We start from the raw sequence: 15222 nt of genomic DNA, 5'->3' as shown, positions 1-15222 counted from the left end.
ATTTTAAGTTCCAATACAGCATGGCAGCTGCACGCTGCGTCCAAGCCCTGACCATGCCCTGACAGAAGCCAATACCTGGGGAACACAGGTTGACTTGCAGCAACTGTAGGAAAAACAGCCCTGTAAGCAGTGGTTGAGCAGCAGCTATAGATCTGGAATGCACTAAATAGAAAGCAAGCACTAAGCGTGTAAGGAAGTAGTTACTTCCTGCGCCCCAAGTGTCCCATTAGTCTCAACTGCATCAATGGGCAGAACAAACAGCATTGCTTCCTTTCTACCACCTTTCCCTCCCGCACAGGCAAAGACACACACATCCCCTTGTGCACACACGTGCATCGCCAGCACAAGGACATCGAGGGAGAGAAGACGACAAAGCGGATCACGCGGTTTCCAACCCCGCTCAGCTATCGCGGCAAGCCGGCCGGCGCTTCAGCACCACGGGCGGCGGACAGCGCCCGCGGGCGGTGCTCCCCGCGACACATGGGTAACACCGCCCGTGACAACCTGGGCAGGTCAGAAAAGGGGGGGCTCACACACAGCCCCCCCCGAAAATAAATCCACCTCGTGAATAATAAGTGTCGAAAGCAAACCCTGCACCACACAGCACTATCCAGAAAAAGTGGCCCAATTAATTTCCCAACAGCTGCTTCCTTGGAATAGAAAGTTCTCAAACTCAGGGTGCTCGATTTGTGCGTTCTGAGGCAACAGAAGAATAAAACCCAAGAGAAATTAAGTGAGTACCCGCAGCACGTTTCTCTCGCTTTTTGGCTCACTCATTCAATACTGGTTGCTAAGCGATTTTATTTTTTTTAAAGCTCAAAACTACTCACTGGCAGATGGATTGATGAAAACATACACTTGCACTACTTAGAACAGGTTTCATTTGTATTTCTTGACAGACCAGTACTGTTTATTTTAATTACTTATTTTAAAGGAATTCAATTCCCAGGTTTGAAAGTAAAGACATAAATTGAAGAGAGCCAGGAAGAGGGGAGTAACAGAAAAATGCTAACTGTAATTATCAAATTTTTCAGTGGGTTGCGGGAAAGAGGTACCTAGGGACTTGCACATCCTCTGGGACTTGTTGCAAAGACAGCATGTCTAGCTCAGCATAGAGATGTGAGACACCAGTTGACCTGAAGATGCCTTGCTCTTAACTGGTTTATCTATTTATAACTACCTGACACAACGTTACCTGTGACAGCACAAGTCAACCCAGGGTTATTCCAGCAGTCAAATAATCACAAACAGCCTCTTTTTTTAATTACACCTTATGCGAAGCAACACTCTTTCAATTTTCACTCCCAGTTTTACACTCTTTCCATTTGCACTTCCAGTTCTTTAGGGCTGAAACCTGGTACCTGGCACTGCCTTCCAGTCTGAATCCTGAAATGCCACCCAACTTACCTACAGCTTGGTAGTTCTTAAAAAGTCATGATGAGAACAAAATAATCACCCGCCACAAAATGTAACCAACCATTCCATCAACAGTAAAACCAAACTGGGTATTAGTCATTACCAAGGGTGTAATTACAGAAGGGATAATGGGAGGGGGAGAGGAATCCATTCTATCCCCAAATGGAGAAAACATATCTCTGCCATCAACAACTTTCTGCCAGCTGAAAGCAGGGAGGAGGGATGAGGAAGACTGCAGCATGGCAAGCAGCAACTCTGAGGCAGTTCTTTTCCCTTTAGAGCTGGCAGTGAGCTGACAGGCTCAGCATCAAAGACTATTTCACAGTTGGGTCATTTTGTGCACTGCTGCTGGGACATGAGGGAGGCTGCAGCAGAGCTTCCTGGCTACAGATCCTCACTCACGCCTCACCCTCCACAGACAGAGGAAGTCTGGTTTGGTGCAGAGAACCAACAGAAAGAACTTTCTTTTCCTTTGCTTCTGAGAGCAAGTAACCTCTAGTGTAGTTTACTGCTGAAACAGTCCATAAGGAAAGAAAAGGTCAGGAAACAAGGGAAAATCGCAGGCCTAGTAGGAAAGAGACAGGATAATCCCCACATGCACCATGAACTGAAGGGATCAGCCGAAATCTCACGGGAGCCATGAGACAGGGGTGGCAGAGGGCAAGGAGCAGCAGTGGAGAATGGGGACAGAAAGGTCAGGTGGAGACCTGCAGGAGGCTTTTCCCAATAATGGGCAGGAGGAGGTGAATGTAGAGAGGTGGAGGTGTGTTGGTAAAAAGCATCAGTCTGTACATTTACCGAGAGCCAGGAAAAGCAACAGTGAGAAAAGGGGGGACCTCAGGACACTGAGAAAAAGTGCAAAACGCAGGCACAAGTTTCCTCCCACTTTTGAGGCACAAACCCATCAGGGCAAGAAGGCAACGAGGGAGAGACTTGTCAAACGCCAAGGGTAGCGTGCCCAGGAGGGGCAGACCAGAATTCTGTGGGGAAGGGACACCATGCTCTGCGGGGTGAGAGGACATCCAGCTGAGAGAGAAGGGAGGCTCTGAGGGGGCCGAAGGGGGGCGGGCGAGAGGTGGGGGTAGCCGGTCAGGGGAGGCCGGGGAGGTGCGAAGCACCGGTGCCTTCGCTGGTGGAGGAGGATGCGCCGGGTGCGACCCCATTCATCCCTGCATCCCCTCACCGCCGGGCATGGAGCGCAGGGGGCGGCGGCGGGCGGGATGCCCCCTCCCCAAAGCCGTGCCGTGCGATGCTGTGCTGCACCGTGCAATGCTGCACCGTGCAGTGATGCTCTGCACCGTGCAATGCTGCACCGTGCAACGATGCGTTGTACCGTGCGATGCTCCGCTGCACCGCGCCGTGCGGTACCGAGCGGTGCCGCCCTTCTCTCACCTGTCTCGAGGTTGAATGAGATGCGGGCCTCGGCGAGGTACGGGGTGTCGCTCTTGGAGCGGACTCGGCGGATGGGTCTGCGGTCGATGTCCTCCTCGGAAGATGCCGCCATTAATGTGGGCACGGTGAGCAGCGTGGCCCGGCGAGCTGGCGAGGGCGAGCGGAGGCGGGAGAGGGCGAGGAGGGGGGCGGCCGAGGAGCGGGGACGGGGGGGGAGAGAGACAGAAACCGGGAGGGGGAGGGGAGGACGGGGAAGGAGAGAGGGAAAGGGAGAAAGGAGCGGAGGGAGGGAGGGGGAGAGACAAGGAAAACCCGTCAAGGATCTCACGGACGGGAGCGACCGCTCGGCGCTGCCCGAGCCTCCGCTGGGCGAGCCCCGTCCGGGGCCGCTGGCCAGAAGGCGGTGACCCGGGCTGGAAGGGAGGGTCTGGCTGGCCGGCGTGCCGCCCCGCAGCCGGCCGCGGGCCCCGTGCCCCGGGCTTGGGCTCTCTGAGCTGTTCCCTCCTTGCCTGGGAGTCTGGAAACTCAAAGCAGGGCTGGATCAAGGCTTGGTAGCGATCATGGGATCATAGAATGACCAGGAAAAGACCTCTTGGATCATCGAGTCCAACCATTCCCATCTGCCACTAAACCATGTCCCTGAGCGCCTCGTCTACTGTCTTTTAAATACCTCCAGGGATGGTGACTCAACCACCTCCCTGGGCAGCCTCTGACAGTGCCTGATGACCCTTTCTGTGAAAAATTTTTTCCTGATACCCAGTCTGACCCTCCCCTGGTGCAGCTTGAGACCATTCCCCCTTGTCCTGTCCCCTGTCACTTGGGAGAAATAGGCCAGCACCCTCCTCTCCACAACCTCCTTTCAAGTAGTTGTAAAGAGCAATAAGGATAGTTCGGGTTGGAAGGGACCTTAAAGATCATCCAGTTCCAACCCCCCTGCCACGAGCAGGGACACCTCCCACATAGAATCATACAGTGCTTTGGGTTGGAAGGGACCTTAGAGATATCTAATTCCACCACCCCTGCTACGGACACCTTCCACTGGATTAGGTTGCTCAAACCCTCATCCAACCCTGGCCTTGAACACCTCAAGGGATGTCTAAGGGCTTGTCCCTTCCAATTCATCCTTCCTTAGACAAACCCATTAAGTAAACCAGAATGGTGCACCATGCCAAGGGCGTTAAAATGCTAAGGGAGCTGAGGAACCCGAACTCAGTGTTTCAAACTGACCATCACTTAGAGCTTGGGACTCCATAAGTCACTTGGCAGGTCTCTGAAAAAAATGTGACCACGGACAAAAATGACTGATTCCCAGTGAGTCCCTGCCCATGGCAGGGGGTTGGAACTAGATGATCTTTAAGGTCCCTTCCAACCCAAATTATTCTATGATTCTATGACTCCATCCTCCAACTGGACATGTTGTTTTGCTGTTTTTTCCCTATTCTGTTTTCTATAATGATCAGCTGATTACATAGCTATTGTTTATTACCATGTTATTGTAGGCTGACGTCCATGTTAGGGCACCGATTTCAGTTGGGACTTCTAGATGTTAACGTATTACAAATCATTAACATTGTTTTGGTTTGTTTTTCAAATCTGGAGAGCACAAAAGTACTTCATAAATTAAGAGTTGAACAGTTAACTGTGTGCCAGTGAGTGCACTGGTTCATACCATTTAATTCAGTTTTTTTAAAGAAAATCCAGTCTGCTTAAAGTCACTAAGTTGTCAGTACTTCCAAAATCTTTTGGTTTGGTCAGAATCAATAAGAAAAAAGGACCAGCGAATGCCAGGACTCAGTAACTCTGAAGGCAGCAATAGTAATGGTCTGAACTTTGGTGGACACCTGTCTTGCTCATTCCTACAAAATTATGTTTTCTGTTATACTTTTGCCAATTAAACCTATAGAGGTTTTGGGCCATGCAGGATATTTTTCTGTGGTTGCAGTATTGGGTTTAACGGAAGTCTGCTGTTGGCTCCAATCCCTTCCTAAGCATTCACAAGAACTTTCATGTTTTTGGATGACTGGGGTGGATGGAACAAGTGTATCTCGTCTGCAAAACCATTGTCTTTTGCTCTGATCTCACTGTATCATGTTAGCTAAAACAGGGGAAAAATTTTAGTTAGTACTTGCAGGAGTATTTTGAAAAAGATCCCTGTTCATACATATGTGCTTGTAGTTAAACCGCCATCATATCCTTGGATGTCTGGTGCCCCACCATCCTACTGGTGAACAAGGAGGTATCGTCTGATCCAACTGCATCTCAAAAAAAAAGTCTAATTAAAACTATCTGCTGTTTGGGGAAGGGGTAATCTTACCATTATCAAGGTTGAAGCAGATCCTAGCTTCTTCCAGGTAAGGGGTGTCACTCTTAGACCGGAGCCTTCTAATGGGTCTCCGATCTATGTCATCCTCAGAAGATGCTGTCATCAGCGTGGGCACAGTGAGAAGAGTTGCCCGACGAGCTGGTAAGAAGGAATGAATGAAGATGAGAATAGCAGGAGAAAAGAGAAATGGAAAGGGGGAGGAAGAGGGAGAAAAAGAAAAGAAGAGAAGAAAAGACAATCACTCAATGGGAAAGAGAATCTGTAGCAGGTACTAGAAGAAGCTGTTTGCTATGAAGTCCTTCCCTTATGTGCTGCAGAATTTAAGAGCTGCACTAGAAAAGATTGCTGAACTGTGCCCCAAAGACACAGATTATAGCTCTGTTCCTGCACAGTTTGTTTGTTTGGAGTTCCTAGTTTTGCCACTTAAAACGCTCTTTTCACAACTTGCCAATAGCTGCAGTATCTCTTTTTCTGAATACTTTTTTTTAGGTTGTGAAGCCTGAGTAGTGGAAGTATTTAAGTGTTCACTTAGTTTGCAGAACTCAGTGGAAGCTGTGCTTGGGACACATGATGTGATGCCTACAGCAGCTATTCCAAAATTCATTTTCTTGTCTTTATTTGGGCACTCAAAATTAACAGCTACTTTTTGCTTCATGCCTGGGTTTCTCAGTTGTGAAACAGGGAGAATCATAATTTTGTTTCAGTAGTGATTTTATGAAGCTATAAATTCATTAATATTTGTAAAGTATTCATATACTTTAGTCAAGCACCAATGAAAAGTTTTCTATCTTCTGAACAGAGTTTAAATAGCTTGGGGCCATGCCTTCAAGGAGGAGAAAGTAAAATATTTAATACTGGCTCATTAAGTGAGCATTGCCCACTCCACGCACTGATGAAGCAAATGGTAGGGTAGTAAAAAATTACTGTGTCACCATGCAATTAGAAACCATACTATAATATATACGCATAAGGAGACCAAATTAATGTTGCAGCAGCAACCTTCATTTTGGCATTGCCTAACTATTTAGCACTTGACCTTAAGCATTGATAATGTCCCTTTAATGTAGATGGTTTTTATGTGAAATGTAATTGTGAGTGGTTCTTGAATGCTAAGCCTATAAATTACAAATCACAAACAGAAGAGCCTCTATAAATATATCCACCTCAATTCTCGCTCTGAGTAGATAAAGATTGTCATAAATGCAAGATGGGATCTGGCTGATCACTGAAAGCATGAACACCACGCACAAGTATCTTCTCAGTGCATTTTTTTCCCCTCCACCTCATGTATAGCTTGAAATATAATTTCAGCTTGAAAGCATGTCCTTACCCTTAGTGTGGGACATTAACTTCCATGTGGGACCCTGTTAAAAGCCTAGGATCCAAGCCTAGGAGCCTAAACACTGGATGTTTTTGCTGTTTGAGCATTATCTGGCATAACAGTCTTTATCTTAGGGCTTTTGTAAGCCACCACATTCAAATAACTAATAATGAACTATATTTTCCTGCTAGGACTGGAAAGCATGACTGATAGTGACTAAGAACTTACTCAGCAGCCTACTAACTGAGATTCTTTCTTTTAGAACTTTTATAGAATTTAATATCTGTCAATCAGAAGCCTTCGGTTGCCTAAAACCTGACTTTGGTGTTAGGTATGATAACATATAATTAGTATGAGTTAACAAAAGCCGTCACTCTCTGTTTTTCAATTTGCAGCAGTATGTAGTTTACTAAACAAGTAAATCTGCGATGCTGGGGGTAGTAGTTATTTCTGGTCTAACTTACTTGTTTTCTGGTTTTAAATAGATTTCTCTCAAGTTTTTTCTCATTTCTAAACTAACACTTGAATTTGAAGTAAAAGCATAGGGCAAGAGTTGAAATTGATTTAATGGGGTCAACTATTTAGCTTAAGCTAAAGTAAACACTGTGACCAGACTGTAAACTATTACTCCCTTGTAACAGATATGTACAGTATTGAAGATGAAAGAGAATGGAAAATTTCTGCTATGGAGAATTTTGTGTACCGCATCATCAGATTTACACTTAAGGAAAATTTATCTGTATATGAAGTCAGCATTGTAAAAATCATCTCATAAAACAACCATGAAAAGTTTTGTCTTTTAAAACTGGCATTATCTAGCTGTAGTTCAAGTCAGTGAAAGGGCACCCATGCATCTTGGGGCTGGCTGGATCACAGCACAGGAATCTGAAAAAAATCCTCACAGCTGAATTGCTTATCATTTTGTGTTAAACAGAGAATAAGAGTGGGCTTCTCTACATTATTGTTTATAAATCATTTTTACCTTTTGGGTCAATATATTGAGAACTGGCTTGTATTCATTTTGATTAGAGGTAGCTGGAGGCTGGAAAATGTTTCCTGGAGTAATCATTATATATTACTTTGACAACCATGATTATCTCCCTTTTATGTCTGTTACCAAAAGCAGTTTTCAAGAATGACTGGAGATTTTAAGTAAACATTGGAAAAAATCAGAGGCAGGTAATAAGTACTAAAAAGTTTTGCAATAAAAACCTCAGATCAATTCTTACGTAGCTGCAGAACTGGAAAGTATAGGTGATCTCATTCTGATGCCTGTACAGTAACATTGAATATTTATGCATGTCATGAATATATGAATACCTGTACATCCTCTTTTCTTAACCATAGTCATTGTCACTTTATTACAGGAATGACTCGCCTTATGCTTTTCAGTAAAGTGGTCAACATTTCACTCATGTGACCATTGAGTCCTTCACGGATAACCCACTGGTATCTCTAGCTTCAGATGCTCTCCAAAAACCTGCTTGTTCTCTGGCACACATTTTTAGGTACTATTTTTTCAGCGAAATTAGAAAGCGTCACCTTGAAGGTCTTGGAGTAAAGAAAGTACAGTACAATACACATCAAGGGGTCCATTTATGCTGCAAATGGATTTGAAGCCAGTGTCCAAAAACTCATTTTAGCCAGGCACTCTTAACAGCACAGAGAAGGCAAATCAGTCATTTTGGTTATGTTCTTTCGTTCTGTGTGCGATGTTCCTCATAGGGTTACACCACAATTGTGTCAACATCTTGTCTGGTACTTGTTAGAAAGGTATAAGGTTGCTTCTAGAGGAAAAATACCTTAAAAATAGAAATGCCCTAATGTATGTAATGACACCTTAGAACTGATTATATATAATCTCACATTTCCTGTCTCAAAATATTGTATGTTACTGAAGTATGACAGAAATATGTTTTGGGGAGAAGGGAATGGGAAATATGTAAATGATTATATTGCATGTTCAGAGGTGTTTTGAGCATGTAGTTTCAATGTTTTTAGTAACATCTGTGGGTGGTCCAAATTTTGAATGCTGTTCGAAATTCATGAAAACGTGGGGGATGGCTTGCAAAGAATTTTTCATGGCTTCCATTTTTTCCATTAAAATATATTTCTATGTAATTTAATAAAAATATTAGTGCTATTTTTTATTTGCCAAAAACTAGCTCTATGCTTTCAAGACTATTACATTGATTTTTTTGAGCCTTGCAGTTTTTAAAAAAATTTCAGACATTTTTAATCATAAAACATTTTTAGAGGTGAAAAGCCATCTTCTTAAAAATTAGTCAAAGAAAATATGAAATGCTCCTCTAGATTCTTCCACCTACTCATATCAATCAACTTTTATTAAAAAGTTTTTAAAATGTCACATTGGTGACACAAATACCCTGTTAGTTTTTGGCTTATTAGGGTCTTCATCTAGAAACCCTAATTTGCATAGCAGATAATCAAAATAGCAAAAACTCTCAAGACCTGATAATTTTAATCTTAGTACAAGCAGAATGTTAGAATTTTTCTGCTGGAGAAACCCAGATCTAGATGCTTTGGAAAGTGTATGTTTCAGATGCATATGACCACAAGCAACTTGAGATGAAATGGGAATGGCCATAAATGCATCAGAAATATTTAAGATTTTTTGAGGAAAGCCCAGTTTCTCAAGGCAAATTTTGAACAGCTTTTTAGAATACCTATGAAAATATTTTAATTCTAGTGCTGCTGGTGCTGATTGAATAGGATCTTTTCTTGCTACTATGGAACATATGAGCCCCGTATTCATTTCTCCCCCTTCTTGTTTCCGTGGAAAGGGCTCTCCATGGCATAACATGTAGATAATGAAGAGAGAAATGTAATTTTGACTAAGTATAAGCTTTAAAAACACTACTTTGTGTACATTTTTATGCACCCAGAACATGATACTCCATCTGTGCTAAAAAAAAAATAGAAATATTAGATTTAATAATCTTTAAAGACAGACCAAGCAATAGGTCCAAATGGATGTTTACCAGGAAAAAAAAAAAATTTGGTCTGATTTAATGCAACTTCACTTTTGACTTCTTGTAAATACGACTGATAAAGAACAATATTTGAAGGATTAGAGTTTGGAAATGGTTTATGAATGGCAGGAGAGAAAGAGAGTAGAAGATGTGTGCAAGCACTGGAGAGGACATAATTTGTCATTTATGACAGAATGGCTTATAGGCTTGTTTCTTCTGGATAAACACAGAAGCATGTGTGTAGGGATTGTTCCGTGTCTCTAAAGGAAAACTCTTGAGATCTTTGATGCCAGTTTAATAGGCATTAGTAATCCAAAAGAAAGTACTTAGATACATGGTATTCAAACATAAGCCCGAGGGTTGCAAACATGCAAAAGGACATCCACTTTTACATACATGTTCTTTGTGCTGGTTTGTAATATTTGGATAAATGTATGCACAGGATGCCTAGCTACCATTTTTCTAGCATTTTAGAGGAAACATGGTTGTTCCTTTGCCACTGTGTCCAAAGCCACAGGCTTCAGAAAACAGAGTATTAAAAAAAAAAGAATAAATATACCAGCTAAATTATTATGAAATAGGGGCAAGTAGGGGCTTGGTTACTTAAAATTAATTTTTAACAGAAAATTTAGATAAAGTTTTCAGAATTTTTTTTTCAAGTGTAATCCATGCATAGGTTTTCTAAAGTTTTCTGTACTTAGCGTCATAGACAACTGGATCCCAAGCATCCTGGTTTTATTCAGATATGCTGCTCAGAATTAGAAGATACTCATTTCTACAGGCCTTAATTTGGCTGACTTGATATTTAAATAAATGAACAAAAAGTAGCTGAAGTGCAGTTACTGCAACTGATTAGGATCTATTTTTACACATCTGGTGAAGCTAGGCTACCTGACTCTGCAATCATGGCACCCAGTTGCCTGATGTTAAATTCTTGATAATGGGGATATGCCAGAATAGGAGGTGCAAAAGAGAAAAAAAAAAAGAGTTTAAAGAGGATAGGAAAATGTTGGTGTTGATCAGTTACTTCCTGGGACTTAATGGGAGGGAAATGACATCAGGAATGCACATTTGCTGTTACTAATTCTTCTGTTATTAATCTTACTAGTCTAAGGACAAGTGACGTCAGATGAATAAAAAAAGGAAAAGACATGCAAAATAACATAACTTTGAAAGGATGTTAATCTATAGGAAGGATTAATCATTAAATTTTTGGTGGGTTGAGTATTCGAATATTACTTTACACAAGCAATGTCTGCAGTGGAATCATTCTGGATTAGGATCTGGCAATACTGCAGCAATACTCTTTTGTAAAATACTGGACATAATTTAATAAGTAAAAGCAGAAGGGAAGTAGCACTGAGTAGTCAGCAGTGATTACAGTCAAATAGCTAGAATGAGTCAGCACTGTACGAATTAAAATAAATGAACAAAAGTGAAGGACAGAGAAATAAATATATTGTGGAGACAAAGTGTAAGGGGAAAATGTGGAATTAAAACTATACCTTGGAGTATTTTATTATTTTAAAGCTGGAAAACCGATCAACGAGGAGGATATCCTGAAATCTATTGAGCAATCATTCCCCATGTATCTGTATAGTCTTGTGCATCCATTATCCCTTGGCCGTACTTACTGTATTTTTATTTCCATATTTTTTCTACCCCATATTTTTTATTCACTCCTTACATTCATCAAATAGATTGCAGGAATGTTGCAACCAGCAAAAACATACCTAATGTAAGTGGATTTGTAAATTATTTATAGATACAAAAGACAGTTTAAGGTAAGCCTTCAAGAGAGTTTTGTTCAGTTAATTAAATATGCACAGTGTATCCTGCCAAATGGACTGGCAAGCAAATTCAAGATACATAGGTGCATTTTGGAAATACTCAATTAATGCTATTAATTTTAAGCTCTGTGCCCCCTGCTGGTGCGAAATGAAATAAGAGTGGAAAGTGGATGCACAGGTCTCCAGGAAATAAGAAAAGATTTTGTCCTTGAGTCAGAAGATGCCTGAGAGCAGAGCCCAGACTTCCAACAGGGACTGGAGGGTCCAACTGTAGTGCAAATGTGAACTCACGCAGCTCAGAATGGCATCCTGACATCCTGCATGTTGTCCAGCCTGTCCTGTCAGACTGTGATGTGCGGTTGGTAGAGGCACCAAGAGAGGGGGTAAGTCTTAGGACTCAAAAGTGCTATGCATAGTCTGCAGTGGGCAACTCTCTTTTTATGACAGTACCTAAAGCCTTCATTTATAACGTACTGGGCAGAAGTCATCCTTTTCTCCTAGACTTTGTTCAAGGAACCCCACCCGCTTGTATACAGTGAAAGAGAATGGTTCCTCATTTCTTATTCCTGAACAACCATAGGTGAGGGCTAGGTACCAGGGCCCTGGGTGCACTCCCTGTACACAGTTAAGTTGGCCATGTTCAAGGCAGGCTCTCTGACACGGCACAGCTGTTGGAGAGAGTGGTTTGAGAAGCCCTGACCAGCTTTGGAACTGTTTGAGAAAGCGGCAAGAAACCTCAAGAGCTACTCTCTCCCTCCTTTTGGGGAGCTATGTTTACACTGAAGCTGTTGCCCCCTTGCTGAGCAAGGCTGCAGCTATGCCTGTGGCTGCCTATGTTCCTCGTTGATCCACATCCAGACTGCTGACTTGATGTCCTGCTTGGTCTCATAACTGCTTTATCATCGTGGTCTGATAATCTGGACCCTTGGCTGAACCTGGTGGCGGTCACAGGACCTGCCCTGCTCATATGATGCAGTGCATTAGCTCTTGTAGGCAAGGCCATTGCCTCTGCCCATCTTGCTGACGCTTGGCTCACTTTCCTTTAAGGAGTAGCCTGCTTGTGCTGCTCCTCAGCACCAGCCTGCTCAGCTCTGTCAAATCTGAAGTATTTCTTTGCTTGCCTGCAACCATAACTTCTTTCAAGTAGAACTTCAAGATCAAAGCTGATGTCTCTACAAAGCAGACTACAGCTGAGACAGGATCTGCACATTTATAGTTTTGAATTACAACTTGACCTGTTTTGGGGAAGTTACTCCGCTTCCTGAATTAGGTCCTATCTTGCCTGTCAAGAAGTGATTCCTCTATGGAAACAGATGCCGATAGCACAGGTGTCTTTCATCCAAGTTAGTCACCTAGGCTTTCATAATCAGTAAAGAGAACAAGACATGATTTATAGTATCCCAAGGAAGAGGTCTGAGAATAGATAAACCCTGCTTTTAAAATTACTGTTTCTCTCCACTGATAAATCCCAGGCTATTGAGAAATCATAGGTGGAAACATCTTCACTGAGGACACCTAAGGCTAAAGAGAACTGAATCCTGTTCCAGGCCCCGTAATATACTTTCAGCCCTCATGGCTGAAAGCTGCGGTAGATTTGTATTTAGAATACAGTTACATGCAACAATGACTGGTATCCTCTACACAATTCAAAGGGAAAAGATTTTTTCAAAGGTCTAGCTCTAGATTTCAGATTTGGGCTCTCCTAAGGCAAGGGGCTTGATGCAGGAGATCACAATGCCTTTTTTCCTTCATTACGCAAGGCATTACGCACTTGGCAAACACACTTCCCCAACTCCTAGATCCCAACATACGGACACAGAAGAGACAGTTGGGGAGGGCTGCGGAGCTTAGGATATTTCTGGCTGGTATCTGAAGACTACAGCCAGCTGGCTTCATCTACCAAGTTTTCTAAATCTAGATAATCCTACTGATAGATCCAGCTTTTGTGACTTTTCCATCCCTCCTCCTTCACTTTCCTTGGAGGAAACAGGGAACAGCTGTTTGAACAGCAGATGCAGCCCAAATGGCCACACCCTCTGTTCTGCACCCAGCCCACAGGAGTGAGGTGATGTCCGCTTCTGCAGGAGAGGATGGGAGAGGAGACAGCTGATAAGGTAACACGTCTCTCCTCCTACCCTACAGCAGCAAAGACAGTTCTGCAGCTTTCTGCAGGGGTAGGGATGAGGTGTGAGGATTAGTGCAGGCGGCAAAGGATAGAAACTAGGTAGTTGCTGGGGGAGAAAATCCTCTTTCAGTCTGTTTGCTGAGGTCAGAACATCCTACATTAAACTACACAAGGCCTGAGGTCAGCTGGGATTTGATATCATCTGATAGTAATGCCATCGCAGCTCTTTGAGTGCCTTCCCAACATTTTGCTGTCCTATACCTTCCCTTCTCTTCCACCCACAAGGAGTGGGTACAGAGAAAAATGAGTCCTTTACAGCTGCCATTGTAACATTGTCATATTGTTAATGTGAAAACATTGGAAAGGAGGGTATTTTCTTGATCTGGAAGATCAGAGGATTAAAAGGCAGAAATCTTCAAATCTCACAGAAAGAGTAAGTGGGTTATAAACCATCATTCTATAGTCTGCAAACAGAGCACGTTGGAATGCAATGACTAATAATGTATCTAACTCAGTAATAATACATATAATGTGTTCTGATGTAGTTTCTAATTAAATGGCAGAATACTGTAGTATTCCATTCAGTTCTGTCATAATGCAGTTTTAATGCACATATATATACTCTTTGATAGCATGATTTGCTAATAGCATCACATTATTATATTAACATCAAATAGCTACTTGTTATCCTATTAGGTAGATCTGGTGACAATGCTTTCTTGCAGACCTTTTATTCACTTCCAGAATAGCCACAATAGCAGTGCTATTTATGGTGCATGGGTGCCTCACATTCGGTGGGCTGGGTTTTGGGTTTTTTTGATTTTTCAGAAATTTATAGCTAAACACAGTTTAACTGTTTCTTAGAAGGCAGATAAGGAAAGAAATATGTTATTTTTGCCTGTGTTTGGCGACATCATGCCATTATCTCATACAGAAATGCCTGTTTTGTGGGAAACAGCCTTAAAATTTGGCACAAGTAACAAGGATGACAGGAGTTATCAGAGCTGTACAGGCAGCATCAACACACACTGGGACAGGGTTGAGTTCCTTGTGTACAGGGGGATAAGATAGCTCAGAGGAAGAGGACGCTACCATCAAGAAGTTTGGGGCTAAGGATGATGATAAAGGCATTCACTACAGGAAACTTTGATGATGAAACTCTTCCAGAGGTTTATTGTTTGGCCTGCTGAAGTCATCTTTGTCACCTCAGAGGTGTTTAGTGCTACCCTAGACAGTGAAAGCCTCTTGAAACTTCTCTCTGCACAGGCCACATGTAATCTCTCACACCTATTCCTAGTGGAGTTGTCCATCCACTCTTCATCACAGGCGTTTCTCCTGTTGCCACGGGACTGCTCTGTTGTAGCATTTCAGAACTTAGAGCAGAAGCATTGTCACTTCTGTGCCTGAATGATTTCCCTGCTGGCACCCAGCTTGTAAGAAAGCAGCTGACCTCAAACACAGAGAGATGAAGACGAGGAATGATACTAGAGTTTGTGGAAGAGGTTTCACAAGCATGTGAGGTTAAGAGATGTGAAGGACAGGAGCTGGGGAAAATGCAGTAAAAGGAACAAAGAGAGTGGTGAAAAGTTGAAGGAGGTGGAGCATAAATGCACCATGGCTCTTATATCAATGGACTGTTTCCAGTTGTGGAGGTAATTAGGTTTGGGATCCTCTGTACCATTCTGTGGTACACAGTGGAAGCACATCAGCAATGTCTTTCATAAAATGTTCACAAGCAGGGGGACAAAAAATCCCAAGGTCTCAGTGCTGGTTCTTACTTTTTTTGGCCGAGGGACAGATGCCTGGCAGATCTAAAGGTCAGCCCCCTGCTTATGACTTGCGTGTTAAGGGATATATTTCTG

At 42.9% G+C, this 15222-nt stretch overlaps 1 protein-coding gene and 1 long non-coding RNA gene across 6 annotated transcripts in view; one reads left to right on the top strand and one right to left on the bottom strand.

Moving 5' to 3' along the window:
• PHACTR1 (phosphatase and actin regulator 1) overlaps nt 1-15222 on the bottom strand; it is a 321265-nt gene that overhangs the window by 301857 nt on the left and 4186 nt on the right. For all 5 annotated transcript variants that reach the window (XM_054059099.1, XM_054059098.1, XM_054059103.1 and 2 more), the window contains exons 3-4: nt 5123-5269; nt 2809-2955 (exon numbers count right to left, since the gene is read on the bottom strand). In XM_054059099.1, the coding sequence (XP_053915074.1) occupies nt 2809-2955; nt 5123-5269 (294 nt within the window). The remainder of the gene's footprint in view (nt 1-2808; nt 2956-5122; nt 5270-15222) is intronic.
• LOC128851280 (uncharacterized) overlaps nt 2822-15222 on the top strand; it is a 37864-nt gene continuing 25463 nt past the window's right edge. Inside the window, exon 1 of the long non-coding RNA XR_008448599.1 lies at nt 2822-2933. This is a non-coding gene — a long non-coding RNA (uncharacterized LOC128851280). The remainder of the gene's footprint in view (nt 2934-15222) is intronic.

The sequence above is a fragment of the Cuculus canorus genome, chromosome 2, assembly GCF_017976375.1.
Source record: "Cuculus canorus isolate bCucCan1 chromosome 2, bCucCan1.pri, whole genome shotgun sequence".
In the NCBI taxonomy this organism is placed as follows: domain Eukaryota; kingdom Metazoa; phylum Chordata; class Aves; order Cuculiformes; family Cuculidae; genus Cuculus; species Cuculus canorus.
The sequence above is the reverse complement of the archived record's forward strand: the minus strand, read 5'-3'. Positions and strand labels throughout refer to the sequence as shown.